General features: G+C 52.0%; 1 protein-coding gene across 4 annotated transcripts in view; it reads right to left on the reverse strand.

The window, feature by feature from the left end:
* Positions 1-285: 285 nt before the first annotated feature.
* The window catches only part of BRWD3 (bromodomain and WD repeat domain containing 3), a 113,752-nt gene continuing 86,476 nt past the window's right edge, over positions 286-27,561 (reverse strand). For 2 of the 4 annotated variants that reach the window (XM_088450848.1, XM_088450846.1), the window contains exons 32-41: positions 20,868-20,993; positions 20,694-20,775; positions 20,539-20,610; positions 20,345-20,410; positions 19,745-19,885; positions 19,467-19,619; positions 12,580-12,779; positions 12,387-12,475; positions 10,897-11,046; positions 286-6,892 (exon numbers count right to left, since the gene is read on the reverse strand). In XM_088450848.1, the coding sequence (XP_088306974.1) occupies positions 6,114-6,892; positions 10,897-11,046; positions 12,387-12,475; positions 12,580-12,779; positions 19,467-19,619; positions 19,745-19,885; positions 20,345-20,410; positions 20,539-20,610; positions 20,694-20,775; positions 20,868-20,993 (1,858 nt within the window). In that variant the 3' untranslated portion in view covers positions 286-6,113. The remainder of the gene's footprint in view (positions 6,893-10,896; positions 11,047-12,386; positions 12,476-12,579; positions 12,780-19,466; positions 19,620-19,744; positions 19,886-20,344; positions 20,411-20,538; positions 20,611-20,693; positions 20,776-20,867; positions 20,994-27,561) is intronic. The other 2 variants (XM_088450847.1, XM_088450849.1) reach the window with 2 other exon arrangements.

The following is a 27,561-nucleotide window of genomic DNA, read 5'->3' on the forward strand; positions in this document are numbered from 1 at the left end:
TAGTATGGAGCTTAAGACACCAAGTGCTGCCATGTAGTATCGAAGATAAGTATCAGCTCTGCCCTTGAAACAGCAGCCAGCACCCTCTGCCCTCTCTGCCACTCCAGCAATAGCCAGCACCCACTGCCCTCCCCGCTACGCCAGCGCCCTCTGCCCTCTCTGCCACTCCAGCAATATTATAACATCATAAGAATTTAAAATATGAACAGACGGGCAATTGTTTCTTTAACGGCCATTTGGACATAAACATCAACAAGCCACTCATAACGCACACCGTTTTTGTTATTGAGTTCTTTAATTTAAAAATACAAATAAATACACAATTTAAGAAAAGTAAAATTGGAGGAATTTTAGGAAATAAAATAAAGAAAATGTTAAAATGGGAGAGAGAACCAATTTTAGTAGAAAATTATTTTGGTCCAGTTACACCTCCCATTTGTGTACCCTTAAACAGATCGATAAAATAAGCTAATGTACAGTACAATACATAGCATGGGGTGTGGTGGCATCTCACAACAAAATGATCCACAAAACATTTCATAAACTGGGACTAATCTCAAATTGATTACAAAAGTCTCAGTGGTTTTATATTTTGGACTTCCGAAGATGGAATAGGAAATATATATATATGTTGCTTCTTTTTTCAGTCTTTGTAATTGGGGCCTAAACAACTCTTTAGTGGTACTGAAAACAGATGGTTTATTTTACAAAGACAAATCTGACTTCGCATTGCACCAGTTCTAGGGCCAGTGAGCTCATCTATCACCTCCATTACGCTACAGAACTGAACAACTCTACATAACATGGGTAAGATTTTTGGCAATATACCTGGTGCATTTAACACATTTCATATGCACGTATTTTAACTAACAAAAAAAAAAAAAAACTAATTTTTTATGTTTTTATTGTGAGGGAGGGGAAAAAAAAAAACCTTAAAATACAAAAACTGAAATAGAGCAAAATCTAGAAAAAATACTTTACAAATGTACATTTTTTTTAAATTTTTTACAATACAAAAAAAAAAAAAAAAAACAACTACAGCTCATTGCATATAAATAGTACATTTGGCCTGCCATTCTAACATGGCAATAAAAAGAAAAATTCCCTGAATTATTTAGGAGGACCTGAGACAGGAGACGTACAGAAGAGATTCAGCAAGTCATCTTCCCTAAAACTTTATGCAGAAGTCCAACCCTTGGATGAAGCCATTTAATGCATTTGTGGTCAAGAATGGAATCCCTAACACATAGAATGACATTAGACACCTAATGAGGAGAAATTAAGCAAGAGCAACACGTAAGAAGAAAATACGTTCTCAGTGCCGCTAAAAATATAACCACAGGAACCCGGCAGGTCAGTAAACACTCAGAATAGTCACAGTTCAACATAATGATTATATATTATAAAGTCATCAAATACCAGATTTATGCCAAGTAGAGGTAACATGTCTGTAGCACTTGGTTTCCTTTTGGGTAAAATGAACAGTTCCAACGTATATCTCTCTGTGATGTAAACTAGTTATTTTATTAGTCAACCCAATGATCAATTTTAAAAAACAAAATAAACGCACTATATCCATCTTATTTTTGATGTTCTCTCTTTAATATCTTGGGTAGTTTGTGGTTGGTCAGTCTCCAGAGATAACCAAAGACTCCCCCCTCTCTACAATACAATTCAGTGTTGGACATTAAAAAATTGGATCTTTGTTAAAAAGTTCAGCTTTGTTAATTAAATGTATCCTCCGGGTCAATGCCTGTGAGACGAAACAGTGATTCCCCAGCAGATCAATGATGATAATAATTGTAGACCCTGTATGTGTCCAACTACATCTAGTATAAACATTTACCCTGACCACATTAATGTAAGAAATAACAGTCTCTATTGGACAATTAAAATCACAAGTCAGTCAGTAGATAGAAAATTAAGCCAATTGAAAAACTGTGGTGCATTAAAAACACGTGATGTTTTAAGGAAAAGCAGTACTAACACCTGACTATAGTGATACTGTGGGGGACTAGATGGACAGATTAGTTCAAGTCTATTTCTAAAAGACATGGACTTCAGGTCTTGGAGAGCAGAGCTTAGCAGGTTAAGCCTTTGGGGTAAAGAAACGCGTTGGGTTGGTGCTTAAATGATGCCTGGGCAACTCTGCATCACTATTTCATGTGGTTTCATAAAATGTTACTTTCAAATTGGCAAATGTGAATAATTTATAGGACACACATGCCAATCCAGAACACTAGAACAATACATACAATTAGGAATAAAACACGGAAGTAGAAAGAGCTGCCGCCTTTACCGATTCAATCCATAACACCGTCAATGTATTATGAGCAGAAACATCACAGTTTTGGCTCATTATTGCTTTGTTTTCGGAGGAATGACTGAATAAAAGATTTTCTAGGTGTCTACCAACGCAAATATATAGCTGGATCACAAGCATCAATAGTGCGTTGGGGTGTGTGGTTATAAAAACGCAAACCATTAATACAAATAACAGTCATTAAAACCAATGTGAATAAGAATTCAGATCGCAATCGTAGTCGGCCTTCTGATTAGGACATACTTTTCCCAACCGTGGATTCAGTGGTAAAGTGATCACATCGTTCATGTCCATCATGGCTCTGTGTCACTATAGTGCACCCCCACTCAGCCGATATACCTGTGGAAGGAGGACTACATATTTGGGCCACAAAATAGATCAAGTTGCCCATCATTGACTACACAAACATTTTAAAAGAGGTTTGTTGCATTATGTGATGAAAGAGTCTCTTTATAATGTAAGAGGGAGAACTAGAGAATCAGGTTTCCGGAAACACGTACAAGGCGGAATACGAAGCCTGAATAGATGTAGGGACCAAACCAATGACCCACGCCGAAGGATATTTCATCTTCATAGAAACATGCCTGGGGCAGTAAAAGGATTTCAGCATTTATTATTCACAAGCTCGCCACGATCTCCAAGCGCTGGCTCGGCACGTGACGGCATCGACCCCGCAATAAGCCCGGGCTGGTGCTGGTCTGAAAGGGGTCTCAGGCGGGATGGACCAGGGTATGAAATCCCAGCATTGCAGTGTGAAAAGGGTGTAAGGAGCCTCTAATGGAAAATGACCAAACGAAGAACTAAAAGTGCAAAATGATTAGTGATGCACAGTATGAAGGATACTCCGATTCCAGTGTGATTCCAGTGTACAAGGCCTGGCTGTAGCTGGAGGGGACGCTTCTCCTAATTACATCATGCAAATTAGGATTAGCGTCAGTATTATGAATAATCTTTATTATAAAAGGTGTAATATTCAGCTTCATTCCGGATTGAAGCCTCAGTGAAAAGTAAATGAAAATTCAATGTTTAATCACAAGTAACATTTTTTTCCTAATATCAGACGGTTTGTTTCTACGTGATATTCCTGGTCTCGAAAAGGGGGTCCTATGCCCGCAGGGTATGTCTGGGTCACCCACAGCACTGAACCCTATGAAGAGACTCCCGTTACCATACGTTGCCGGCAGACATAACGAGGACAATAGGGGGGACCGGATCGGCCCTCCCATTAATATTTGGGTTACTTCAGCCCGTAAGGCCAGTGGTTCCAAAACTGTGTGCCGCAGCACCCTGGGGTGCCTCGGGACACTTGCAGGGGTTCCTCAGGTTGGTGGTCCAGCACCAAATCAAATTCTTTATGGTCAATGGAATGTAAATGTGTACAAACCTGTCCACCACCACATAACTGAGCCTAAGGATGACCGGTCAGCACAATTTACTTCACTAAAAAAATGTTCTGAATTTCTCAACAACATACTTTTGGCTTAGGGGTGTCGTGAATACAATGCAAGATGTACTAGGGGACCTTTGTTCACAAAAATTTTGTGAAACACTGCCGTAGGCCCTTTTTCAGGGGTTTCCATCATCATTTTCAGGTGACTTCCCCATCATTTTAATTCAGCTTACCAGCTTGTACATACCCCACTGCAACTTTATTTAATATCATGCTTATTTGTATGTAATTCCACCCACTTTAACAGTGAAATCAATATATTGGACAAAGTTTATTTTTGGGTCTCCTTGGCTAAAGCCGCACATCTAGGGGGAAACGACGGAAAAAACTATCCTTGATCATATAAAGATGTGGGGGAAAAGCACATAAAGGGATAGGAAGGTCAGGACAATGGGTAAACTCTGCAGGAAGACACATACAAGCCATTAAATCAAAAAGTTATCTGAATGCAAAAATTCTTCTTCAGTTATAAATCAGCAAAGACAACAGCAGAATACCCCAAACTCCTATTGGGGAGGGGGGATTTGGCCGTTACACCCCCAGGGTGAAACAAGATAACTATGCTACTGATTAGAAATTCCTCGATGGTTGGTGCATCCACATAGTACAAAGTATAATTCGCCTCAATATTGCGGAGTTGTCTATTAACATCCAGTTTCGATCACGTGGTTGACAACACAGCCAGCCACTTGTAGTTCAACAAGAAAGAATCCGCGTTGGTTCCAGCTGCCAGGGCCGCTGCGTCCTCAAAAGCAGCCACTACGTCTTGTGGGCAATTCATTCAGAAGCCGCAATGGTCAGCAGAAGATAGCGAGTATGAGCGGATCCATTAAAAAACAAAAAACAAAACATTTAAACGGATATCAGAAAAAATGTAGCAAAGTAAATCAAAGAATGGGGAACTATTTCCTTGTAACTGGGAATGCACCAGGAAGCCCTGTTCTGTAAACACAGAGGAGAAAAGACCATTATTAAGCACCATATGCCGGTGAGAGTTGCCCATATCGCCGATGACATCGGCTCTCTCTACGCAGTAAGTAACAACTATAGTCAGACAGTCATACGCACATATTGCAATACAACAGAGGAATGGCAGTATCGGAAGTGCAAAACAGGCTCGTCCGGACACCTTAAACGTGGACCATTTCTGTCGGTGGCCTGATGGACTCGGCAAACTGTCTCATCCCGCAGTATTGCGATGCGACAGAGAGAGAGAGACGGCCACCGATAATTTACAAAATACAATGGCGTCCTCTTCCCATCTAGAATCTTAAAAAGCCATTCAGGAGAGCACCAGGCTTTTGTTGTTCTATAAATGTTAAAAAAAAAAAATGAATAATATATAAAACATACAAATAAATATCTTCAACGTAAATATCCACTTAAAGTGAAATATTAAACACACACAGATCTCACACTACTTCCCTTCAGCAAGTAGCTCTGGAGTGCAAACAGGGAACTAACGAGATCCTGTATAGTGCGCTTCCTCCGGGACACATGCCCGAGGCTCAATCTACAGCAGCTCGCATAACCCAAGCCCCCACCCTGCGCAATTCATATCACCAACACGGGAGGGGAGAACAAACACTGCTGTACATTCTCAGTAACAATCACATCCTAGTATCTGTGTTCTCGTGTGTTCACAGCTGCTACCAACACAACAGAGGTAGTTTGAGGCTCATAACACAACATACAATGGTCGTGACAATTGTGGGATTCCTGATTAGCGTGCGTAATGCTCAGTTAAAAAGGAAAAATCATGTTTACAAGAAAGGCACAGACATCATGGAGAACTTAAAATGAACGAAAAGTGGCCTAAAACCCAGTTGTCACCAAAAAGATATAGTAGAGGACACAACAAACATTTGGCATTGGGACCCACCTTCCCCCCAAAAGATTTAAAAACTGTAAACATTTAGAGCTGCCATCTGGGTTGGAATCTTGTGCAAAAAATATTAATTTTCTGTACTTTAAGCATAAAGTCACAAAACCATATAAAATCTCTATAAAAAGGTGCTTAACTCTATTATACACACAAATGCAATCACCACGATTTAAAACAAAGGTCTCATCATTTGCGCCAAGCTGGAAGCTGCACCCTTAGATTTGTAGTGTTGGAATTTTTGTGGCTGAAAAGAGTCTTAAGACCTAATAAATAAGGCTGGCCTTAAAATGCGATTGAGTAATACTTTGACAATTGCATCAAAAAAGCACCACCGTGAGAGCAAAAAACAGTCCGACAAAAATTCTACGAGGAACTTGTTCTGGTAAAATCCCTGCAATTGAAAGAGCCTTTATCTGTAGAAGAAGGATGACCGTGTTAGTCAAACGACCGGTACATCAGCCGTTCCACCCCATTAGGTGGCTGACTCGGGCTTTTTCGGTCATCTTCCGCACTCTTCCAGATCTGGAGGTCCCAAGGTTCAACGGATCATCAAATGACACCAAACTATCGTGTTCATTGTCCGAGTCGTAATCATTGTACACCACAGTCCGTCTGCCTTGGTTTCTGGTGTTTATTCGAGGCTTTTTTCTCTCTTGTTCTGTATAATCACTTTCATCGCCCTCCTCATCCTCCTCCTCATCATTGTCCTCTTCGTCTGACATCTGTGCACGCTTTAGCGCTGGGCTCTGGGGGGGCTCCTTTTTGCATGCTCCCCTCCCCCTGCCTCTACCTTTGCCTTTCTTGACATCTACACCTCCTAGTTGATGAGCTTTCGCCCGACCCCTTCCCCTTCCCCTCCCGCGTCCTCTTCCCTTTGATTTGGATTTGCCATCACCGGAAGCTTCCAAGCGCTTTCTCTTAAGTTTTGCCCGGGCCACTTTGGTGTAATCGTGATCTCCATCGACGTAATCCTGGTCTGATTTGGCAGAAAGGTCGGAGTCGGAGCTACACGCAGACTCCGAGCCGCTTTTTGAACTTGCGCTGGTTTCTGATTCCGAGGCGAGGGACGGTGAGGGAGGCGGATCCTCATTTTCTTTCTTCTCTTTTTCCTCCTGGTCCATTTTCTTTTCGTCCTCTTCCTGGCTTTCGTCTTCCGATGAACTGAGCAGCTTTCTTCTTGCTTTTGGAGTATCTTCTCTATCCCCGTTCACGAGAGGACCATTGGTGTGCTCCGCTGTAACAGAAAGCAACAAATTCTGTGTGAATACAGTAACAGAGTAATGGCACACGGCAGGATTAATCCAGTAATGGCACACGGCAGGATTAATCCAGTAATACAGTAATGGCACACGGCAGGATTAATCCAGTAATGGCACACGGCAGGATTAATCCAGTAATGGCACACGGCAGGATTAATCCAGTAATGGCACACGGCAGGATTAATCCAGTAATGGCACACGGCAGGATTAATCCAGTAATGGCACACGGCAGGATTAATCCAGTAATGGCACACGGCAGGATTAATCCAGTAATGGCACACGGCAGGATTAATCCAGTAATGGCACACGGCAGGATTAATCCAGTAATGGCACACGGCAGGATTAATCCAGTAATGGCACACGGCAGGATTAATCCAGTAATGGCACACGGCAGGATTAATCCAGTAATGGCACACGGCAGGATTAATACAGTAATAGCACACGGCAGGATTAATACAGTAATAGCACACGGCAGTAAGAGGAATTTCTTCATGCTCAAGTTAAAATCAATTCCTTGTGATCCATCTGGGGGACACTGCAACTCTGGGTTATAGGGTTCAGGCACAAGAAGCACTAAATTAAAGCTCAGCCCCCTCTAAGCCCCTCCCACTTCCAAAGGATTCTCAGATCTTTAACCTCCAAAGCCATATGGAGAAACAAACATGCATCAGTAACACCTCTCAGGGAAGGAAAGCAGGACCCACACAGGATGGAATGGGTATGAAATACCGCCAGCCCGGGGGGGTGCCTAACCCAAAGTCCCCCCCCCCCGGGGGGGTGCCTAACCCTAAGTCCCCCCCCCCCCGGGGGGGTGCCTAACCCTAAGTCCCCCCCCCCCGGGGGGGTGCCTAACCCTAAGTCCCCCCCGGGGGGGTGCCTAACCCTAAGTCCCCCCCGGGGGGGTGCCTAACCCTCCCTCCCCCTAGCCTAACCCTCCCGGGGGGGGGGTGCCTAACCCTAAGTCCCCCCCAGGAGCCCTAAACCTAACCCTCCCCCCCGCGGCTGTCCGCTGGCGGCGCCCGGCATCACTACGATCATGATGCCGGGCGCCGGTCTCCCGGCGTCGGGGAAATGCGGGCGTCTACATCTAGACGCCCGGCATTTCACCCATGCCGGGATAAGACAGTCGGGAAGCCGGCTGCCGGTATATAGGCAGTTGGCTTCCCGATTGCTTCCCCACAGGATACCTGTGCTATGCGGCCACTGGAACCTGTGGGACGGCATTTTGTGCCAATAGGCGCCTCCTACCTGCTTCTCTGATCAGCTGCTGCATCCGAGGATGCCGCATGGCATCATCTACATGATCGGTCACCTGAGTGAAGCTGCGCCATTGGCTTCAGCACGCCCCAAAAAAATAGGGCAGTCATGCCCGCATTTTCTGTAATGCTATATGCCACCGCCCCGTCCAAATGCCAGCAGCATGCCAATCATGCTGTGGTGTTTGGGGTACTGTGAGCGACATTGCAGCCCCAGATGTGCACAAATGCGCAATGCAGTTTCTGCGCAGATCTAAAATGGAAAAAAAAAATGGAAGCTGTACGTAAACATCTGAGTTAGGGCCATAGCTGGAGAGGACCCTTCTTTACTTTGGGATGTTTGTCTCCCTTTCCAGCCACACTGAAGGACACATACCTCTATACCTGCCCCCAGAACAGAGCGTGCGCAGAAATACGGACACAGGCAGGAGGAATTTACCTTACCGCCGGTTTTTAAGCGTATTGTCAATATAAACAGCTGAAAGCCTGCTAGCCCCTATGAGAAGTGTCCCCAGCAGGAGGTTGCAGTAATGTGTCAGTCGGGCGGTGTTACCAGAGTGGGGACTAGAAGATGGAAGTGGCTACTATCTATGCATGGTCTGGAGGCAAATGGCACTGTCCGTAGGACAGCTACTGTCCTGTTCCCCTCGGCAAATAATGACCACTGGTCACCAGAACCTGAAAGACCCAGCTGGAGCTAGCCATAACTGCCCACAGCTTAGCCTTACCTGAGCTTCAGCATCCCGGGGCTTAGTGCGAGCCAGGGCCCAGGACACTGGAGCTTAGGTGAGAGCCAGGGCCCAGGACACTCGAGCTTAGGTGAGAGCCAGGGCCCAGGACACTGGAGCTTAGGTGAGAGCCAGGGCCCAGGACACTCGAGCTTAGGTGAGAGCCAGGGCCCAGGACACTCGAGCTTAGGTGAGAGCCAGGGCCCAGGACACTCGAGCTTAGGTGAGAGCCAGGGCCCAGGACACTGGAGCTTAGGTGAGAGCCAGGGCCCAGGACACTGGAGCTTAGGTGAGAGCCAGGGCCCAGGACACTCGAGCTTAGGAGAGAGCCAGGGCCCAGGACACTCGAGCTTAGGAGAGAGCCAGGGCCCAGGACACTCGAGCTTAGGAGAGAGCCAGGGCCCAGGACACTCGAGCTTAGGTGCGAGCCAGGGCCCAGGACGCTCGAGCTTAGGTGCGAGCCAGGGCCCAGGACGCTCGAGCTTAGGTGCGAGCCAGGGCCCAGGACGCTCGAGCTTAGGTGCGAGCCAGGGCCCAGGACGCTCGAGCTTAGGTGCGAGCCAGGGCCCAGGACGCTCGAGCTTAGGTGCGAGCCAGGGCCCAGGACGCTCGAGCTTAGGTGCGAGCCAGGGCCCAGGACGCTCGAGCTTAGGTGCGAGCCAGGGCCCAGGACACTCGAGCTTAGGTGCGAGCCAGGGCCCAGGACACTCGAGCTTAGGTGCGAGCCAGGGCCCAGGACACTCGAGCTTAGGTGCGAGCCAGGGCCCAGGACACTCGAGCTTAGGTGCGAGCCAGGGCCCAGGACACCCGAGCTTAGTCGGAGCCAGGAGCCACATATGGAACGGGACTGCGGCCATCCAGATGCCGGAAACAGGCAGAGGTGTCCAATTTGGGTGCGCATTGAGCACTTGTGAACAAGGACCAAAGCGCAATAACATTAAAAGACATAATAAAATAAATCCTCAAAGGAGAAACTTTGCGCTTTACTCAGTCACAAAAAAAAAAAAAAAAAAGTACAGAGGCTCCTGAGGAGGTGGGAGAACCTAGAGGTGGATGGGGTCTCAGTTTAGTTACGCCTCAGTGTCTGCCCGTACGCCTGAACCCTCTATCCCAGAACAGGAGTGTCCCCAAATGACTGTACGAGGAAGCGGGCGAACTGTCTGCACTGGAGGCAGCAAACCCGTGAGAATCCAGTCTAACAATATCCTAGGTACCAGGGCCTCAGATTATCTGCCAGACTGAGGTCTTCACAGCTCTGTCCTTTATCCCTGGCAGGTGCGGAGGATCACACACAGGGCTTCATACCCAGCTTCTGCACCTGCTAAAGTCATGTACAAATATCCAGTTTGTGCCCAGCTGATCTAAGTACACCGGAACAACTGCTCTGTATTTCAGCTTTCCGACATATCGGCAGCTGGAATCTCCCATGTACAAGCATTGCTGGATACAGCGCAGCTGGCTGAGAGCTAGGATGGGACTAATTAGTTTGGGAGCACTGGCTAGGCACTTACCCCGATGGTTAGGATTACGCACCAAGAGTAGGGTTAGGCTGAAGATTAGGGTTAGAAAAAAAAAAAGTGTGGCAACAATTTTTGTATCGACTCTTTGTACCTGTCGACCTGCACCCATGTTGACCTTTTCTGTGTCGACCTATTGCCTGGCTTACATCTACTGTCATCTATCTTTTTCTTGTAGATCTTTTATACCAAACCCAAAAACAAAAAGGTAGAGTCGCACAGGTGTTTTGCTTAGTGACATTTGGAACCTTGAGACTTGGGATCTTCTGCATTCGAACATTTTTCCATGTGCCCCGGCTAAGGCGCTCCCCAGCCCGCGCGCCAAGGCTAAGGCGCTCCCCAGCCCGCGCGCCAAGGCTAAGGCGCTCCCCAGCCCGCGCGCCAAGGCTAAGGCGCTCCCCAGCCCGCGCGCCAAGGCTAAGGCGCTCCCCAGCCCGCGCGCCAAGGCTAAGGCGCTCCCCAGCCCGCGCAGCATTACCTTTCACAGGGGAGGATTTGGTCTTTGCGCTGCTTGCTGGTTCTGGCTCAGTGTCACTTTTGTTCTGCAGGTTTGATCGGGAAGATGGCGCCTTCTCCTCCATCTCCTCATCAGCAGAGGTTCTGTCAGGCTCCTCCGGAGAATCAGACACTAGGGAAGAAATCTGTGTTGTAATTCCAAGGCCACTGATACCATTTCTCTACAGAAGGACGGATGGACAGCAGCTAGAGGGGGACGGATGGACAGCAGCTAGAGGGGGACGGATGGACAGCAGCTAGAGGGGGACGGATGGACAGCAGCTAGAGGGGGACGGATGGACAGCAGCTAGAGGGGGACGGATGGACAGCAGCTAGAGGGGGACGGATGGACAGCAGCTAGAGGGGGACGGATGGACAGCAGCTAGAGGGGGACGGATGGACAGCAGCTAGAGGGGGACGGATGGACAGCAGCTAGAGGGGGACGGATGGACAGCAGCTAGAGGGGGACGGATGGACAGCAGCTAGAGGGGGACGGATGGACAGCAGCTAGAGGGGGACGGATGGACAGCAGCTAGAGGGGGACGGATGGACAGCAGCTAGAGGGGGACGGATGGACAGCAGCTAGAGGGGGACGGATGGACAGCAGCTAGAGGGGGACGGATGGACAGCAGCTAGAGGGGGACGGATGGACAGCAGCTAGAGGGGGACGGATGGACAGCAGCTAGAGGGGGACGGATGGACAGCAGCTAGAGGGGGACGGATGGACAGCAGCTAGAGGGGGACGGATGGACAGCAGCTAGAGGGGGACGGATGGACAGCAGCTAGAGGGGGACGGATGGACAGCAGCTAGAGGGGGACGGATGGACAGCAGCTAGAGGGGGACGGATGGACAGCAGCTAGAGGGGGACGGATGGACAGCAGCTAGAGGGGGACGGATGGACAGCAGCTAGAGGGGGACGGATGGACAGCAGCTAGAGGGGGACGGATGGACAGCAGCTAGAGGGGGACGGATGGACAGCAGCTAGAGGGGGACGGATGGACAGCAGCTAGAGGGGGACGGATGGACAGCAGCTAGAGGGGGACGGATGGACAGCAGCTAGAGGGGGACGGATGGACAGCAGCTAGAGGGGGACGGATGGACAGCAGCTAGAGGGGGACGGATGGACAGCAGCTAGAGGGGGACGGATGGACAGCAGCTAGAGGGGGACGGATGGACAGCAGCTAGAGGGGGACGGATGGACAGCAGCTACAGGGGGACGGATGGACAGCAGCTACAGGGGGACGGATGGACAGCAGCTACAGGGGGACGGATGGACAGCAGCTACAGGGGGACGGATGGACAGCAGCTACAGGGGGACCCAGCTCTCCGGCCTCTCCAGAGGGACCCAGCTCTCCGGCCTCTCCAGAAATAACCACAGTGGCTCTGTGGGATCTGCAGCTGCTGCCACAGGGGAAGTGGGGACTTTATTTTGGATTGTAAATTGAATGCGGTTGTCACCCCCTACGTCTTACGTTCAGATGAAGAGGAACTGCTCCTGGAGAGGGGAAGGGGGGCGCTCGGTGTGACCTTCTGCTGAACCTTTCTCGGTTTTGCTTTGGGGCTAGAAAGCGAGAAATAAAACAATTCGTAAGTAATGGACCACTGGCACATCACCATTAATACTGAAACATCCCGATCGGGCTTCACCCTCTCCCGTGGCTTTACCTGGAGGCTCTACTGCTAGACCCAGAGCTGCTGCTGCTGCTGCTACTACTACTGCTGCTGCTGCTGTGTATGCGCTTCCGGTACCTTTGCCGCTTACGCTTCTGTAATTTCTGTAGCTGCATGGCCAGCTTGTAGTCAGAGATTATATCTTTTATGTAGGTTTCACACAGGGCAGATAACCGGAGAGTCATACTGTAGATCTGGGGGAGGGAAGAGAACAACAAGAGTAAGATTCAGCTAAGAAAACAAGAGATATGGTAAGAACTTACCTTTGTTATCTCTGTTTCTACGAAGTCCATAGGGTCCACAGGGTTGACCTTGGGGTTATAGCTGGAACAGGATCCATGGGCACCACACAGTTAAGCTTTTAGCTCCCAGGATGCACTTGGGTCCTCCTCTATACCCCGCCCCCGAGCCACAGGCACCTCAGTTGGTAAGCAGCCTAGGCCGGAGGAGAATATGGAACAGAGAGAAGGAAGACTGGAACACACAAGAAACCATACTCACAGCAATAGGAGACGGAAAACCGGTGACCAGCCACACAGCCCATTTGAAGCCAGGTGCGTCAGGGCGGGCGCCCTGTGGACTTCGTAGAAACAGAGATAACAAAGGTAAGTTCTTACCATATCTCTTGTTTTCTACTTCAGGGTCCATAGGGGGTCCACAGGGTTGACCTTGGGGATGTCCCAAAGCAGTACAACTAAGGGCGGGGACGCTCCTGTGCTGAAAGGAGTACCCGGCGCCCAAAGGATGCATCCTGAGAGGCAAAGGTGTCAAACGCATAGAACCTCAAAAACGTTTGAATTGAAGACCAAGTGGCCGCCTTACACAGCTGAACAGCAGAAGCGCCACGTCTAGCAGCCCAAGAGGGACCCACAGAACGAGTGGAATGAGCCTTAACAGAGGCTGGCACAGGTAAGCCCTCCTGTGCATAAGCCTCACAAATAACGGAACGAAGCCAACGGGCTAACGTTTGTTTGTTGGCAGGCCAACCCCTCTTGTGAAAACCAAAGAGGATAAACAAGGAATCAGACTTCCTAACCGAAGCCATCCGGTCTACATAAATTCTAAGCGCCCGGACCACATCTAAGGAAGTCTCACCAGCTGAAAGATCAGGGGACTGAAAAGCTGGCACAACAAGTTCCTGATTAATATGGAACTTCGAGACCACTTTGGGCAAAAACTCAGGACGAGTGCGGAGCACCGCTCTGTCCTGGTGAAAAATCAGGAAAGGAGGGCGACAGGAAAGCGCCCCCAATTCAGACACCCTCCTGGCCGAAGCAATTGCCAGGAGAAAAACCGTCTTAAATGTTAGCCACTTGAGCTCCACCGCCTCAAGAGGCTCAAACGGAGGACCCTGCAGGACCCGTAGCACCACCGCCAAGTCCCAAGGAGGCACAAAGGGAGGCTGGATCCTGAGAACACCTTGGAAAAAGGTGTGAACGTCTGGTAGTATTGCAATCCGCCGTTGAAACCACACGGACAAGGCGGACACATGAACCTTCAGAGATGCAAGGCGTAAGCCGAGATCCAATCCTGACTGAAGAAATTCCAAGATCCTAGAAACTCGGAACACCTGAGGATCATAAAGTCTGGACTCACACCACTGAAAGTAAGTGTGCCACACACTGTGATAAATCCGTGCTGAAGCAGGCTTGCGTGCCCTGAGCATCGTACCAATAACCGAACTGGAGAAGCCCCGAGACCTCAAGACGGCTGTCTCAAGAGCCACGCCGTCAAAGACAGCCGACCCAGATCCGGGTAAAGGCAGGGCCCCTGAGACAACAGGTCCCGACGTTGAGGAAGAAGGTACGGAGCGTCGATGGAGAGGCTCCTCAGATCGGAGTACCAAGGACGTCTGGGCCACGCCGGAGCTACCAGCACGAGCATGCCGCCGTCCTGCTTGAATTTCCGCAGAACCCGAGGAAGCAGGGATATCGGAGGAAACAGATACGCCAGGTGAAACGTCCATGTCACCGACAGCGCGTCCACCAGACTTGCACCTGCGTCTCTTGTCCTTGACCCGTAAACGGGCAACTTGTGATTGTGACCGGAGGCCATCAAGTCCACCTCCGGCAGTCCCCACCTGTCCACGAGTAGCTGAAACACCTCTGGGTGAAGCGACCATTCCCCGGGATGCACGTCGTGACGGCTGAGGAAGTCCGCCTCCCAATTGAGGACTCCGGGGATGAAGACCGCCGAGATCGCTGGAATGTGACCCTCCGCCCAAGACAGGATACGAGACACCTCCGACATCGCTGCCTGACTGCGAGTTCCGCCTTGGTGATTGATATACGCCACCGTGGTGGCGTTGTCGGACTGCACCTGTACCGCCCTTCCGTGAAGAGTGGGGCCGGACGACTGCAGGGCCTTGTATACTGCCCGCAGTTCCAGGATGTTGATGGGGAGAAGTGCTTCTTCCGCTGACCAACGACCCTGAAGCGACAAAGAGCCGGTCACTGCCCCCCAACCCCGGAGACTGGCATCCGTCGTGAGCAGGACCCAGTCCGGGATAAAAAATGGGCGCCCCTCGACCAGATGAGCTGTCTGAAGCCACCAAGCCAAAGATAGCCGAACGTCCGGAGACAACACCAGTACCTGAGAGCGGATCCGGTGAGGTAACCCGTTCCATTCTGATAGAATCAGCCCCTGCAGGGGCCGGGAATGGAACTGGGCAAATTCCACCATGTCGAATGTCGACACCATGGACCCCAGAACTCTCATAGCCGAATGGACCGACAGGCGGCAACGGCTCAGGCAACTGCGTATCCGCAGCTGTAGTGAGGCGACCTTCTCCGGAGTCAGGAAGATCCTTTGCTGACGCGAATCCAGCAGGGCTCCCAAATGAACCATCCGCTGTGATGGAATCAGAGAGGACTTTTTCCAATTCATCAACCACCCGTGCGCTTGCAGGCAAGCGATCGTCAGGTGGAGATGTTGAAGCAGTACCTCCGGGGAGCTCGCCAGCAACAGGAGGTCGTCCAGGTACGGCAGCAGCCGTACATTCTGGTTCCGAAGATGTGCGGCCATGACCGCCATAATCTTCGTGAACACCCTCGGTGCCGTGGAGAGACCAAAGGGTAGCGCCTGGAACTGATAGTGGTGTTGAAGGATAGCGAACCTCAGATACCGCTGGTGTGAAGATGCTATCGGAACATGGAGGTAGGCGTCCTGGATGTCCAGGGACACCATGTAATCTCCCGGTTCCATCGCCAGAATGATGGAACGTAACGTTTCCATCCTGAACTTGGGAACTCTGAGGAATTTGTTCAGAGACTTCAAGTTGAGGATAGGGCGATGAGAACCATTGGGTTTCTGCACCAGAAACAGAGACGAATAATACCCCGTCCCTCGTTGTGATAGAGGAACGGGAACAATGACCCCTGCTTTCAGCAAGGACTCTATAGCCTCCTGAACCTGTAACGCCTTGGTCTTGTTCTGAGAAGGACTTGTGCAGAAAAACTGGTGGGGTGGTCTGTGCCGAAAAGACAGGGCGTACCCCTGGGAGACCACTTCTCGAACCCAGGCATCCGTGGTGGTATTGTGCCAGCACTGGGCAAATAGAAGAAGTCGGCCTCCCACTCTGAGGTCCCCCAGAGGGAGGCCCGTCCCATCAGGCCGCAGGTTTATCTTCCTGCTTGGAAGAAGGGCGCCGAGCACTCCAGGCTTGCTTCTTGGGTTTAGAGGCCGTCTTACTCGCAGACTGTCTCGGGAAGGACTGACCTTTCGCCTTACCCTGAACCCGAAAGGAACGAAAAGCCGAACTCCGAACCTTAGCAGGCAGTGCCGCCGAAGGGAGGAAGGCCGACTTGGATTTAGCCAGGGTGTCCACTATTTTGTCCAAGTCCGGACCAAATAGTAATTCCCCATTGAAAGGTAAGGCCTCCAGACCTTTCTTTGAATCAGAGTCCGCTCTCCAGGACCGCAACCATAAGGATCGGCGGGCAGACACCGCTGCAGCCGATACCCGCGAGGTCAGCAGACTAGCATCTAAAGAAGCTTCTCCAATGTAAGAAGCGGCGTCCCTCATTTGTCCCAACAACGCCCGCTGGACATCCGGAGCGTCGTCCGGGAAGGTATCTTCCAATGCATTGGCCCACCCCTCAATGGCCTTGGCCACCCAGGAAATGGCCATGGACGGTCGGGCCACCGCCCCGGAGAGGGAGTAAATAGACTTTAAGCAAGTCTCAACTTTCCTGTCCGTGGGATCCTTCAGCGAGGATATCGACGGTAATGGTAAGGTGGCGCCCCGAGTTAAACGGGTGACATGGGAATCCACCGCCGGTGGAGTTTCCCATTTTTTACAATGTGCCTCAGGGAAGGGGTAATTAGAAGCCAACCGCTTCTGAGGAAGGAATCTCTTACTGGGCGCCTGCCAAGCTACCGCCATATGATCCGTCAACTGATCCGACAGGGGAAACACCGCAGAAGCCACCTTAGTTTTTTTGAAACTAGGAAACTTCGACCTAGGAACCGGTGCCTCATCCTCTATAAGAAGAATAGCTCGCACCGCCCTAACTAGTGCTCGCACATTAATGGACGACTTGGTATCCATTTCCTGGACCGAGGCGTCCGAGTCAGTGTCATCAGGGACCTCCCCATCATCTGAGGAACCCTCTGAGTCCGATACCTGAGCAGCCCGTGTCATGAGTGGGCGTTTAGAAATCCTAGAAGGCATGTCAGTCTGCAACATTGACTGAAAAGCCGAGGAAGCGGCCGCCAAATTTTGCACGGAGTTGGAGAGCACATCCACCCATGGTGGAGGCGTCGCCATAGGGGCCTGAAAAGGTACCACAGGCTGCTGCGGCACAGGGGAAGCCTGTATATACATAGGCAACCCCGCATAGGGACCAACTGATTGAGACCCAGGGGGACTCCGCAATAACTGCGGGACACCCGGGGAATGGGGGATGGTCGGCTGGGGCACAGCCCTAGTAGGGAGAGCATTCGGGACCGACAGCCGGTCCGCAATAGACACCAGCACTTGAGAAAACATCGCCCACGGTGGTTCCTGCACCAGAGAAGGTCTGGATGGGCCAGGAGCCACCTGGCATCGACTACACAGGCCATCCTGTGACAAATCCTCCCTATCTACTCCTGCAGAACAGCGTCCGCAGGAGGCCAACACCGGAGCCACTGAGCGCTCAACCTCCTTGTCTGACATGACAGAATATATTATATATCTGGCACCAGGGTAGAAGTGAAACGCACTCACCGGTGTGCTGAACAACAGCCCACAATATGGCACTGAGTAGCACACTACTGTATGTGACGGACCTCACAAATACGTGATCTATATAAGTGAGGTCAGTAGAAACGCCCCTCCCCCACACACCTGCAGGGCTTGTAGGAGAAGTAAAGGGATAGGTATAAGCTGACAGTAAGCGGAAAATAAGCACAGACAGGCAGCACTAGCAAAAAGTCACATACCATGCAGGAAGATATACTCACTGCACCTTTACACTACAATCAACCTGCCCAGATTCAGTGTCTGGGAGGGCTATAGTGCTGTGTACGCTGTCCTTAATCAGGGGAGAGGTACACAGGGGGACCGGTCCGCGTGCTCCCTGAGATCTGCGCTGCCACTGTGGGAAAATGGCCGCTGGAGACCTCAGAGGAGGAGTGGCCGAGGAATCTGCAGCTCAGCGACGCCAGACTGCGTGCTGAAAGGCGCGCTGAGCTGAGGGGAGGAGCCGCTGACAGGGAAGGCTTCCTCCCCTGGCTGGCCATAACCCTAGGGATGCTGGCTTCCCGCTTGCCGGTTATCCCTGGTGGTCTAGTGGTCCCACGGGTTATGGGGGGGGGGGCCCGCCGCCACTGCCAGCAGCCTCCGGTCTGTCCCCAGGACCGGAGGCTAAAGGACGCGCGGCTTACCTGCATCCCCGGCGACTCCGGCAGCAGTCCTGGGAGGTAGACAGAGTCCGGCTAGTACGGACTCTGTCCTCCCGCCGCGATCCCCAGATCAGTACTGGCGGCGCGGCGCCAGTCGGGGATCAGAGCGGCAGCGTGGGCGTCTGTACAGACAGCCCTTCGCTGCCGTCTGTAGTAAAAATAGATTAAAACTAAATAAAATTTAACTTAAAATAAAAAGCTTCTGGGGGCTGCTCCTGCAGCCACCCTGCGCGGTGACCGACTCCGGCCGGGCACCAGCTTACACTGAGGTGCCTGTGGCTCGGGGGCGGGGTATAGAGGAGGACCCAAGTGCATCCTGGGAGCTAAAAGCTTAACTGTGTGGTGCCCATGGATCCTGTTCCAGCTATAACCCCAAGGTCAACCCTGTGGACCCCCTATGGACCCTGAAGTAGAAACCTTCATATACAAATAAAGGAACCCGGGCTGCCAAGCCGGCCGGCGACGGGGGAAACCCGGGCTGCCAAGCCGGCCGGCGACGGGAGAAACCCGGGCTGCCAAGCCGGCCGGCGACGGGAGAAACCCGGGCTGCCAAGCCGGCCGGCGACGGGAGAAACCCGGGCTGCCAAGCCGGCCGGCGACGGGAGAAACCCGGGCTGCCAAGCCGGCCGGCGACGGGAGAAACCCGGGCTGCCAAGCCGGCCGGCGACGGGAGAAACCCGGGCTGCCAAGCCGGCCGGCGACGGGAGAAACCCGGGCTGCCAAGCCGGCCGGCGACGGGAGAAACCCGGGCTGCCAAGCCGGCCGGCGACGGGAGAAACCCGGGCTGCCAAGCCGGCCGGCGACGGGAGAAACCCGGGCTGCCAAGCCGGCCGGCGACGGCAGAAACCCGGGCTGCCAAGCCGGCCGGCGACGGCAGAAACCCGGGCTGCCAAGCTGGCCGGCGACGGGGAAACCCAAGAGTTTAAGTTCATACATTATTCAGCACAATGATTTAAAACTGGATTGATGTATTATGTACAAACACTTCACCTTACCCTGGACTTCTTGTTGGGAGTGTAAGCTTTAGAGTTACTAAAAATCAATCGGACGTCTCTCCCAAATTCCAATGGGTCGCTGTAGGTCGCCGCTTCCAGGTTGCCTTTCACAGTGCTGAAGTCCATCGGAGTGTCTATGATGTCCTGGTAATCCTACAGGGAACGACACCCATTAACACCGATGACGCACGTGTGCGGTACCGTACGGCAGATGATCTCAGGCTATAATCAGACATTGCTGATGGAACCGTTACAGATTGTTACAGCACGGAACCTACCGGGTAGGAGAGCCGGTTGACCGGTTGCCTGAAAGGCTCGGAATCCTCCCGCTCATAGATCAGGTCCAGCAGCTCCTTGCACTTGTCCTTCCAGGAATCAGGATTAGACTGCAGCAGGTTCCTCTTAGTGCGGCGTGTGACCTTACAAATAAAACACACAACTATCAGACGCGGACAGGAGACGCCTCAGCCTTCCATCCTCCTAACAAGCCACTCACTGCGCCGAGCATCAGGCGGAAAGACGCTTCCTGCGACATCTAGGCCCATAGCAAGTTCTAACAATAACGGAGGAGATAACATGAAACATTGTACTGAGCACAAGGGTCCACTTACCTTACCAGGTCTACACAACACACTTACTGAGACTACACACAGAATTCTAAGCAAAGGTTTGGGGAACGTTACACAACTAAAGTTAATGTGAGATGAGGAACAGATTGTGGAAATGTGTTTTTGCTCCCACACTTCTTCCAGGTGTCAGACAAAGGGGCCACCGAAGGAATCTTTTGAGAAGAATGTGGAAATTACTAAACCAAAAAGGGAAGAGGATGAGCGTCTCTGATTGGAGGGTGGGCTAAGTAGGGATAAGGGGAATCTAACTTTGCACAGGTCCTGCCGCGTATGGGTGGTGCTTAACCCCGCTGGCAGCCGTGGTCTCCCAGATGGCTGAAAGAGAAAGTATTATTGGGCAGATGAGACTCTCGGCAGGTGAATTCTGGAAACAAGCGCTGGTACTGACACGTCAGTCTAACTCTAGATAAACCGGCTACAGGAACAAGGCATTGTATACTTACCAGAGGTTTACTGACAGCCCTTCCTCTGGACGTTCCTGGACCATCCGATTCCATTTCCACCGCCGCACTCTGCTGGGAAGGAACGACACAATGTCAGCACAGACGACAGAGGATTCATCACACGGTAACCTGGTTACTCGGAATCGTCCGCTCACCTCCTCCTCTTCCTCAGCGTCGTCCACATCTTCCGATCTTACTTGATTGTAGATCTCCAGAATGTCCGCACAATCGTCATCACTGCAAGTACAACACAAGTCGCTGCAATGACCCTGGCAGGGACGTCGGGGGCAACATCATAACAGATGAACCTGCGGCGTGCGCGCACATACCCGATATATCGCAATAACACGTCCGTCACAATTTTGGCAGACTTGACAATCGGAGAATTAGGCTCATTGAAAGTCCTAGCGTTGTGTTCGATGTACCGGACCTCCCAGATTAGCGCAGAGATCCTCCTAGACAGGACAAAGACACCGAATGTGACACCCCAGATACGCATCCAGGAAGAGAGTGAGACGCAATCACATAGTAATGGAGACATTCGCATGTTTTACACTAGTTCTATAAAAAAAAAAAAAAAAACATGTTTCATTCTGCAAAGCATTCATTACGGACACCTATTTATACGTGTAATTTACTGTGAGAAATATATATATAGATTATATATTATGACATGCCCAATAAAGCAACACTACCAGTCACAGTGATCAGTGCGCCATACACCAGGAAGCCCCATCTGTTATTCTCACACACCGTGCGCATTATTACCGCAGAAAACTAGAGGAGGTGGGTACGAGCGCGTGCTAGTGCAGAGTTTGTGGCAAGAGATATGGTAAGAACTTACCTTTGTTATCTCTGTTTCTACTAAGTCCATAGGGTCCACAGGGTTGACCTTGGGGTATAGCTGGATCTGGATCCATGGGCACCACGCAGTTAAAGCTTTGCTGCTCCCAGGATGCACTTGGGTCCGTCCTCCTCTATACCCCGCCCCGGCCACAGGCACCTCAGTTGGTAAGCAGCTAAGGCCGGAGGAGGAGACTAAACAGAGAGAAGGAAGACTGGAACACACAAGAAACCATACTCACAGAAATGGGAGACGGAAAACCGGTGACCAGCCACACAGCCCATTTGAAGCCAGGTGCGTCAGGGCAGGCGCCCTGTGGACCCTATGGACTTCGTAGAAACAGAGATAACAAAGGTAAGTTCTTACCATATCTCTTGTTTTCTACTTCAGGGTCCATAGGGGGTCCACAGGGTTGACCTTGGGGATGTCCCAAAGCAGTTCAACTAAGGGCGGGGACGCTCCTGTGCTGAAAGGAGTACCCGGCGCCCGAAGGATGCATCCTGAGAGGCGAAGGTGTCAAACGCATAGAACCTCAAAAACGTTTGAATTGAAGACCAAGTGGCCGCCTTACACAGCTGAACAGCGGAGGCGCCACGTCTAGCAGCCCAAGAGGGACCCACAGAAGAGTGGAATGAGCCTTAACAGAGGCTGGCACAGGTAAACCCTCCTGTGCATAAGCCTCACAAATAACGGAACGAAGCCAACGGGCTAACGTTTGCTTGTTGGCAGGCCAACCCCTCTTGTGAAAACCGAAGAGGACAAACAAAGAATCCGACTTCCTAACCGAAGCAGTCCGATCCACATAGATCGTAAGTGCCCGGACTACATCTAAGGAAGCCTCACCAGCTGAAAGATCAGGTGACTGAAAAGCTGGCACAACAAGTTCCTGATTAATGTGGAACTTTGAGACCACTTTGGGCAAAAACTCAGGACGAGTGCGGAGCACCGCTCTGTCCTGGTGAAAAATCAGGAAAGGAGGGCGACAGGAAAGCGCCCCCAATTCTGACACCCTCCTGGCAGAAGCAATTGCCAGGAGAAAAACGGTCTTAAACGTCAGCCACTTGAGGTCCACCGACTCAAGAGGCTCAAAAGGAGGACCCTGCAAGACCCATATAGCACCAGCGCCAAGTCCCAAGTAGCCACAGGAGGCACGAAAGGAGGCTGGATCCTGAGAACACCCTGGAAAAAGGTGTGAACATCTGGCAGTGTAGCAATTCGTCGTTGAAACCACACGGACAAAGCAGACACATGAACCTTCAGAGAGGCAAGGTGTAAGCAGAGGTCCAAACCTGATTGAAGGAACTCCAAGATTCTGGAAACTCTGAACACCTGAGGATCATAGGCTCTGTATTCACACCACTGAAAGTAAGTGCGCCACACCCTGTGGTAAATCCGTGCGGAAGCAGGCTTGCGTGCCCTGAGCATGGTACCAATGACCGAACTGGAGAAACCCCGAGACCTCAAGACGGCTGTCTCAAGAGCCACGCCGTCAAAGACAGCCGACACAGATCCGGGTAAAGGCAGGGCCCTTGAGACAACAGGTCCCGATGCTGAGGAAGAAGGTACGGAGCGTTGATGGAGAGGCTCCTGAGATCGGAGTACCAAGGACGTCTGGGCCACGCCGGAGCCACCAGCACGAGCGTGCCGCCGTCCTGCTTGAATTTCCGCAGAAACCGAGGAAGCAGGGATATCGGAGGAAACAGATACGCCAGGTGAAACGTCCATTTTACCGACAGCGCGTCTACCAGACAGGCGCCTGAGTCTCTTTTCCTTGACCCGTAAACGGGCAACTTGTGATTGTGACGGGAGGCCATCAAGTCCAGCTCCGGCAGCCCCCACCTGTCCACGAGGAGCTGAAACACCTCTGGGTAAGCGACCATTCCCCGGGATGCACGTCGTGATGGCTGAGGAAGTCCGCCTCCCAATTGAGGACTCCGGGAATGAAGACTGCCGAGATCGCTGGAATGTGACACTCCGCCCAAGCAAGAATGCGAGACACCTCAGACATCGCTGCCCGACTGCAAGTTCCAACTTTGGTGGTTGATATACGCCACCGTGGTGGCGTTGTCGGACTGCACCTGAACCGCCCGTCCGTAAAGAGCGGGACCGGACGACTGCAGGGCCCGATAAACCGCCCGCAGTTCCAGAATGTTGATGGGAAAAAGAGCTTCTTCCGCAGACCAACGACCCTGAAGTGACAACGAGCCGGTCACTGCCCCCCAACCCCGAAGACTGGCATCCGTCGTGAGCAGGACCCAGTCCGGGATCCAAAAGGGACGCCCCTCGACCAGATGAGCTGTCTGAAGCCACCAAGCCAAAGACTGCCGAACCTCCGGGGACAACACCAGCAACTGAGAGCGGATCCGGTGAGGTAACCCGTTCCATTCCGATAGAATCAGCCCCTGCAGAGGCCGGGAATGGAACTGGGCAAATTCCACCATGTCGACTGTTGACACCATGGAGCCCAAAACCCTCATAGCCGAATGGACTGACAGGCGGCAACTGCTCAGGCAACTGTGTATCCTCAGCTGCAGGGAGGAGACCTTCTCCGGGGTCAGGAAGATCCTTTGCTGACGAGAATCCAGCAGGGCTCCCAAATGAACCATCCGCTGAGATGGAATCAGGGAGGACTTTTTCCAATTTATCAGCCACCCGTGCGCTTGCAGGCAAGCGACCGTCAAGTGGAGATGATGAAGCAATACCTCCGGGGAACTCGCCAGCAACAGGAGGTCGTCCAGATACGGTAGTAGCCGTACATTCTGGTTCCGAAGATGTGCGGCCATGACCGCCATAATCTTCGTGAACACCCTCGGTGCCGTGGAGAGACCAAAGGGTAGCGCCCGGAACTGGTAATGGTGTTGAAGGATAGCGAACCTCAGATACCGCTGGTGCGAAGGTGCTATCGGAACATGGAGGTAGGCGTCCTGGATATCCAGGGACACCATGTAATCCCCCGGTTCCATCGCCAGAATGATGGAACGTAACGTTTCCATCCTGAACTTGGGAACTCTGAGGAATTTGTTCAGAGTTCCCAACTCTGAGAAGTTGAGGATAGGGCGATGAGAACCATTGGGTTTCCGCACCAGAAACAGAGAAGAATGGAACCCCGTCCCTCGTTGTAATTGAGGAACGGGAACAATGACCCCTTCTGTCAGCAAGGACTCTATAGCTTCCTGAATCTGTAAAGACTTGGTCGTATCCTGAGAAGGACTCCTGCAGAAAAACTGGTGGGGCGGTCTGTGCCGAAAAGACAGGGCGTACCCCTGGGAGACCACTTCTCGAACCCAGGCATCCGTGGTGGTATTGTGCCAGCACTGGGCAAATAGAAGAAGTCGGCCTCCCACTCTGGGGTCCCCCAGAGGGAGGCCCGTCCCATCAGGCAGAAGGTTTATCTTCCTGCTTGGAAGAAGGGCGCCTGGCACTCCAGGGCTGCTTCTTGGGCTTAGAAGCGGCCTTGGTCGTCGACTGCCTCGGGAAGGACTGACCTTTTGCCTTGCCCTGAACCCGAAAGGACCGAAAAGCAGAGCTCCGTACCTTGGTAGGAGCAGAAGCCGAAGGGAGGAAGGCTGATTTAGACTTAGCCAGAGTGTCCACAATTTTGTCCAAGTCTGGACCAAAAAGCAACTCCCCATTAAAAGGTAAGGCCTCCAGTCCATTTTTGGAGTCAGCGTCAGCTCTCCAAGACCTCAGCCACAAGGACCGACGCGCCGACACAGCTGCAGCCGACACCCGAGAGGTTAGCAGGCTTGCGTCTAACGATGCTTCCCCAATGTAGGAAGCCGCATCCCTCATTTGACCTATCAACGCTCTCTGGATCTCCGGAGCATCTTCCGGAAAGTTATCCTCCAAAGCATTGACCCAGCTCTCGATGGCCTTAGCCATCCAAGAGATGGCCATGGACGGACGGGCCACCGCCCCCGAGAGAGAGTAGATAGACTTCAAACAAGTCTCCACCTTCCTGTCCGTGGGATCCTTCAGGGAGGAGATCGACGGCAAAGGCAGCGTAGCGCTTTTAATTAAGCGGGTAACGTGGGAATCCACCGCTGGAGGAGTTTCCCACTTCCTGCAATGAGCCTCCGGAAAAGGATAGTTCGAAGCCAACCGCTTCCGCGGTTGGAACCTCTTGCTGGGCAACTGCCAGGCCCCTGCCATATGATCTGTCAATTGATCGGACAGGGGAAAAACCGTCAAAGCTACCTTGGCCTTTTTAAAATTTGGGTATTTTGACCTGAGGGCGGGCACATCCTCCTCAATGTGAAGGATGGCCCGCACCGCCCTAACCAATGCCGGCACATTAATGGAAGACTTAGCCTCCATCTCCTGGGCCCCGGCATACGAGTCAGAGTCTTCATGGATCTCCCCGTCATCCGAAGACACGTCCGTGTCCGTGAACTGAGCCGCCAGTGAAGCCGGAACGGAACGCTTGGACGCCCGTGGGGGCAAATCACTGTGCAACATATGTTGAAAAGCCGATGACGAAGCCGCCAGACTCTGAACAGAGCTGGAGAGGACGTCCACCCAAGGCGGGGGTACTGCCTGAGGATACCCCTGAAAAGGTACCATCGACTGCTGCGGCACCGTGGGGGTTTGCACGTATACCGGCAAACCCGCATAAGGACCCACAGTCTGAGACCCGGGAGGAGACTGCACCAGACGAGTCACACCCGGGGAACGGGGGATGGTAGGCTGGGGCAACGCCCTAGAAGGGGCCGCAGTCAGGACCGCAAGTCGGTCCGCGATTGACGCCAGCACTTGCGTAAACATTGCCCACGGAGGATCCTGCGCCACCGGGGGTTTAGAGGGTCCAGGTACCAACTGGCACCGCCCGCACAGACCGTCCTGAGACAAATCTGCCCCGTCAACCCCTGCCGAACAGCGTCAGCAGGAAAACAACACAGGAGCCTCGGAGCGCTCATTCCCCTCATCAGACATGACACAAACTTTTTTGCAATAAAAGTGTCTCACCGAAACGAGGTAAGGCGTATAACACTCACGCACTCCCAAGTATGCAACCCAAACAGCCCACAATATGGTACTGAGGAGCACACCGCAGTATGTGACGGACCTCACAAATACGTAGATTTATATAAGTGAGGTACACAGAAAGAACACCCCTCCCCCACGCACCTGCGGGCCGTAGGAGAAGGAAAGGGATAGGTATAAGCTGACAGTAAGTAGAAAATAAGCACAGACAGCAGCACTAGCAATAGTCACATACCATGCAGAGAAGTTATACTCACTGCACCTTCCGCTACAATCACCCTCCCAGATTCAGTGTCTGTGAGGGCTATAGCGCTGCGAACACTGTCCTTTGCAGGGGGAGAGGTACGCAGGGGGACTGGTCCACTGGAAGCCTGCCTGGGAGCTCTGCGATGCTGCCTGAAGAAGATGGCCGCCGGAGAGCTCTGAGGAGGAGTGGCCAGGAGATAACAGCCCAGCGACGCCAGCACACATGAGAGAAAGCGCGCTGGGATGAGGGGAGGACCGCTGAAGCAGGGAAGGCTGCCTCCCCTGCTAGTACTAAACCCCCGGGGAAGCCGGTTCCCAACCGGTACTTACACCCCGGGGGCCAGCGGACACGCTGGGTATTCCTGAAGAGGGGGAGCCCGCCGCCGGTCTGTCCCCAGAGACCGGCGGCATGAAGACTGCATTTTCCCCGCGTGCAGCGCTGACAGCGCTGCACGCGGCTTACCTGGCCCATTCAGTCCGGCAGCAGTCCTTGGGAGGTCCCGGAGCCACGCTAGTACTGACTCCGGGGTTCCGCTGCGATCCCCGGATCAGTACCGGCGTCGCAGCACCAGCGGGGCTGTTGGAGCGGCAGCGTAGACGTCCAGATGGACAGTCTGATGCTGCCGCTCTGAAGACAGTAAAAATAAAATAATAAATTTTTTTTTTTTTTAAATAAAGAATAAAGCTTAGGGGCTGCTTATGCAGCCCCACTGCGCAGGGTGACCTGACTCCGGCCGGGCACCAACTAAAACTGAGGTCCCTGTGGCCGGGGCGGGGTATAGAGGAGGACGGACCCAAGTGCATCCTGGGAGCAGCAAAGCTTTAACTGCGTGGTGCCCATGGATCCAGATCCAGCTATACCCCAAGGTCAACCCTGTGGACCCCCTATGGACCCTGAAGTAGAAAAAACTTGTTACCTGGCTGAGCAGCTTTAGCTTAATCCCAAACCT

The sequence above is a fragment of the Taudactylus pleione genome, unplaced genomic scaffold (genome assembly GCF_031769625.1).
Source record: "Taudactylus pleione unplaced genomic scaffold, aTauple2 ptg000530l, whole genome shotgun sequence".
Lineage (NCBI taxonomy): Eukaryota > Metazoa > Chordata > Amphibia > Anura > Myobatrachidae > Taudactylus > Taudactylus pleione.